The sequence below is a fragment of the Trichomycterus rosablanca genome, chromosome 3 (assembly GCF_030014385.1).
Source record: "Trichomycterus rosablanca isolate fTriRos1 chromosome 3, fTriRos1.hap1, whole genome shotgun sequence".
Taxonomy (NCBI): domain Eukaryota; kingdom Metazoa; phylum Chordata; class Actinopteri; order Siluriformes; family Trichomycteridae; genus Trichomycterus; species Trichomycterus rosablanca.
Window position 1 is genome coordinate 520,001 of NC_085990.1, and position 5,000 is coordinate 525,000.

Here is a 5,000-nt window from a genome sequence, read left to right on the forward strand (position 1 = left end):
TTACATTCATCTCAAACATTCATCTCATTTTACTTACAGCCCAATTGGTGCCATTTCAGTCCCCAGAACTTTATATGTATAAATGTTTATGAAAATTAACTTTAAATGCATTTTTAATTAAGCAACATTCATCTAACTGCACATTTAGGATCTATAATTTAAAACATTAATAAAAAACCCCTATAAGACTAAATAATAGTGTTAGATCACGTTCCCTCTCTCTAACCCGACACTTTATAGATAAATTGTATAAATATCAGAGTAAAATCAGTCAGAAATGCTTTTATCCTGCAGCGTTCGGTGACTCCAGATCACATCCATGTTTTTAATCTTTATTTTATATCAGAAATGTAGAATAATGTGGTTCAAATCCCCTCAGTCCTGTTACCCTCACATACTCATCCTCCTGATCATAAACATGTCAGAATATTCTCATCAATCAGCTCACATTTACATCAGAAATGTTCATCATCTGTATCTCCTCACGGGAGGAGCATTAGTAGGTTCTCCCTTTTTCCTCCTGTACGTTTGATTATATTGTAACTCTGACTGAGAGGATTCGTCTCAACGTTCATTCCTGTTACCCACATTTATTCTACATTTTAATAAGAACACTTTGTGATAAATCACTAGACTGTGCTCGGTGTTCTAGTGCTTTAGCATGTTCTCCATGCTCCTATATATCATGTATTTACTAATTTTAGGTCCTGTTACTCATGTACCCTCATCCTCCACTTAGAAACCTCGTACAAATGAAACAGGTGCCTGAGATTCGACCCGAACCCGTTCTGAGTAGTGACGTGTGTGTGTGTGTTACTGGATACGGTGCTGAACAGAGATACCAGATGAAGTTTCATTTCATGCAGTTACTGAGAGAGAGAGAGAGAGAGAGAGAGAGAGAGAGAGAGAGTGATACTGCTCATGTGGTTGGGTAATCAGATCCAGTGCTGTGATTGGCAGGAGACTGACCCCGTGCCCGGGACCGCCGCTGTCTTTCACTTTGCTCACTGACCCTCTCTAATGTGCTAAGTGCTCTAAATTAGCCTGTTATTGTGTGGAATTAAAACGGCTTGCCGCGGGGGGTGCACATTCTCTCAGCGACCGGTCAAGCTGTGCGCCGAGTAGGAACGATTCCCGGCGTGCTATTTAAAAAGTAAACACAGCTCGGTGGATTCCGAAGTCTGAACGACATTCGCGTTCAATATGGTTCTGGTTTCAGACCTGTACTGGTACGTCCGGCTCCGTCAGGAAGGGGGGGGTTCTGTCGGCCCAGGGTAAGAAGCGTCTGGTCTGGGGGTCCAGGTAAAAGTCAAACACTGAGCCGGTAGCCGGGAGCTTGATGCTCTTCATCTCTTTGGTCCACCACTGACTGAATTCAGCTCTGTAATCACGGAGCTACGAGGGAAGATAATAAAAAAACTGTAAAAAATGCAAGATGTTTTTCCTACGTGGTCTTAAAAGCATCTTAAATGATCTAATATACCATAAAGAATTAAATTAATTAGTATTTATAAAAACTGTCTGGGCACCTGACGAGTATATAAGACGTCTGATTTGTTACACCATAATAACTCTCCACTGTGCACCAGTCAGTTTAAACTTGACTTAAGCCCTAAAACCTCTGTGTTAGTATCTACGGAGTGCATAGAAACATCAATCTGATCACAAATCAGACATGTTCCCGCTAAAATAAGTAGTAATAAGTAATTTTAAAGACGTTGGATGTTTGGAGAACCTGTTAATGCGTCCATGGTCCCGTGGAGCTGCAGATATTTTAGTCTCATGTAAAATAATGAGGTTGTTTTTGACACTTAAACACTGAAAATAACACAAATATAATATAAACACACTGAAATACAATTACTAACAGTTACACATCAATAACAATACAGTAAAAGTTTTACTTCTTTATTGTTTCCTGACGCTTCTTAATGCTGGAGATGCTCGATGTTGGAATACCGTATTCCTTAGCGAGTTCAGTTAGGGTGAATTCACATGAGAAGCACCGCGCACCTTTTCTGCATTGGGCTCGCGATTTCTGCGTTTGCCAAGATGCCCAAAGTGCAAAAACGCATCTCATGTGAACACGCGCCCTAACGCTCACCCACTTGTTCTGCTGTGCAAAGCGGCCGACACGAGTCAACCTAGTTCTCCCTGATGCACGTGGAGTTTAAGGGTACACATTCCTCGCCGAGGGGCGTCGAGTTTCAAAGATTTCCAGTTTAGGGGACGTCGAGTTACAAGGTACCGCTGTATCATAATTATGTTACGGCTAAATCGAAATGCTTCAACTTCTGGGAACCTGGTCATACTGTATTAATCTGAAGTTTGGGTATTAATGAGAATTTTGAGGCATACGGAGCCACATCAAACCTCAAATTCTTAAATATTCATCACCATTCATTTCCACCAGCACAAACAATAACGTATATATTATATATAGTTATATACTATATTTTATTCATACTCGGTCATTACCTGTGCATTTCATTCACGTTTTAGTCACTTTTTATCACTCGTTCTGTAAATATATACTGCACTATCTGTTACTACTCTGTATGTTTGTCTCCTTCATTTCACTGCTGCACTTTAATTGTAATAAATGTAAAGAATCTCTATCCTGCACTTCTGGTTAGATGCTCCTGCATTTCATTGGCTCTGTACCTGTTTACTCTGCACAATGATAATAAAGTTGAATCTAATCTAAGCCTAGGAGGACTTCTGTGACCCGTGTCGACCCTCTGTACCTGATCTTGATATGTAGCTCCACCAAAAGCCCAGATGCAGGCGAACACAAAGTAGGTCTCGTAGACGTCACGTGAGGAGTCCGAGGGAACGTTCTCAGGAACGAGGAGAGAGTCCAGCAACGAGCACAACGTCTGAGGACGAGAGAGACAAAACACAGGCCAGAGCCATAATATATACAGTGTACTGTATACAGTCAGGTATGTTTAAAAGAAAGAAGGAGCAGTATTTAATACAATAAATGTCTAACAGTTTAGCACAGGGTGAATCAAACCTGCTTTAAGGTTGCAAAGCTACATAGAAAAAAGAATTCTGATCAATATTGACAAATTATGCAAGCAAATGTGACACAATTAGTCAATAAATCAAAACTAAAGTAGGGCTGCATTCCAAAACAAGACAACGATTCAAAACGGAGCTGTAACCACAATATACACACAAGGGTCTTCAAGAAGTTTCAGCACTTTTTAACTCTATTTATTACGAAATGAAAAACAAACTGCATCACTTTTCTACATCGTCGCCTTCCGATGCATTTTTCCAGCATCACATCATCATCACATGAGAATCTTCTTCCCCTTTAAGCTTTTTCAGCCTCCAAAAAGATGGAATTTGATGCAGATGGAGCTCAATCAGGACTATAAGCGTCTCTCAGACACGAGCGATTACTCCTCCTCCTCCACCCTCACCGCTTATAACTACAATATACACGTGCACAAATCCCTTATGTTCGGGGACACACACTTCCCCCAGTATTCAAAAAGGCACAAATACACTCGCTAGTATTGCAAAACTTCAGGATCCATCAGTGTTTCCATCAGTTGTTAATACTGCTGGAAACACTCCCTACTCAATTGTTCCCATCCAATGTACAAATCTATGTCCTTGTTCAAAACAAACATCAAAGTCCACCATAAACTACTTTCAGAAACACAAGCTAAAGCTTTTTAAAATGGAAAAGTGGGTAAAAATTCTAACACAAAGACTAAAAATAGCAAAATTCCCATCTACATTTCACCGCCAGTTGTACTGTGTATGACTCTGTATGTGACAAATAAACCTCGATTTGATCTGATACAAAACCTGTCCTCTATTTTTTTAGATTGAGTTAATGTAAAGAAACTGGGGTGCCAAAACTTTTGCACACGGCTCTATTTCTCGTGGGTGGCACTCTCGCCTCAGAGCAAGAAGAAGAGCCAGGGTTCGATTCCCCTAGGTGGAGTTTGCATGTTCTCTGCATGTTCGCTCCGGTTTCCTCCCACAGTCCAGTGACGTGCAGTCAGGTCAACTGGAGCTACTAGAAATGACCCCAAGTGCCTAAGTGTGAGTGTGTGTGTGTGTGTGCCTTTCGTCCAATGCGTCAGACCCACTGAGACCCTGACCAGGATAAAGCGGTGGTAAAACAGACACTGAATGAATGAATGAATGAATGAATGACTTTACCTGCACCATGCTGATGTCTGTGATGGGGACGATGGTTTTAGATGAGCTTCTGATTTGCTCTAGGCAGCGGGACACGTACTTATCGAACAGGATAGTGAGGTGAGCTCTCTCGGTCTGACACCCCCTTCTGTCAATCCAGCTGCTCACATACCTGCCATAATCATGCAGAAAGTATTACATTATAATATATACTGATCAGCCATAACATTAAAACCACCTCCTTGTTTCTACACTCACTGTCCATGTTATCAGCTCCACTTACCATATAGAAGCACTTTGTAGTTCTACAATTACTGACTGTAGTCCATCTGTTTCTCAATGGTCAGGACCACCACAGAGCAGGTATTATTTAGATGTGGATGATTCTCAGCACTGCAGTGACACTGACATGGTGCTGGTGTGTTAGTGTGTGTTGTGCTGGTATGAGTGGATTTTTAAACCCCTCACTGTCACTGCTGGACCGAGAATCGTCCACCGACCAAAAATATCCAGCCGACAGCGCCCCGTGTGCAGCGTCCTGTGCCCACTGATGAAGGTCTAGAAGATGAGCGACTCAAACAGCAGCAGTAGATGAGCGATCGTCTCTGACTTTACATCTACAAGGTGGACCGACTAGGTAGGAGCGTCTAATAGAGTGGACGGTGAGTGGACACGGTGTTTAAAAACTCCAGCAGCGCCGCTGTGTCTGATCCACTCGAATACCAGCACAACACACACTAAGACACCACCACCATGTCAGTGTCACTGCAGTGCTGAGAATGATCCACCACCTAAATAATACCTGCTCTGTGGTGGTCCTGACCATTGAAGAA

The 5,000-nt window shown here is 41.9% G+C and overlaps 1 protein-coding gene across 1 annotated transcript in view; it reads right to left on the bottom strand.

The window, feature by feature from the left end:
• The window catches only part of si:dkey-233k19.3 (dynein axonemal heavy chain 11), a 120,140-nt gene that overhangs the window by 67,984 nt on the left and 47,156 nt on the right, over positions 1-5,000 (bottom strand). Inside the window, exons 44-46 of the mRNA XM_062992363.1 lie at positions 4,189-4,339; positions 2,748-2,879; positions 1,222-1,395 (exon numbers count right to left, since the gene is read on the bottom strand). Of these exons, the coding sequence (XP_062848433.1) occupies positions 1,222-1,395; positions 2,748-2,879; positions 4,189-4,339 (457 nt within the window). The remainder of the gene's footprint in view (positions 1-1,221; positions 1,396-2,747; positions 2,880-4,188; positions 4,340-5,000) is intronic.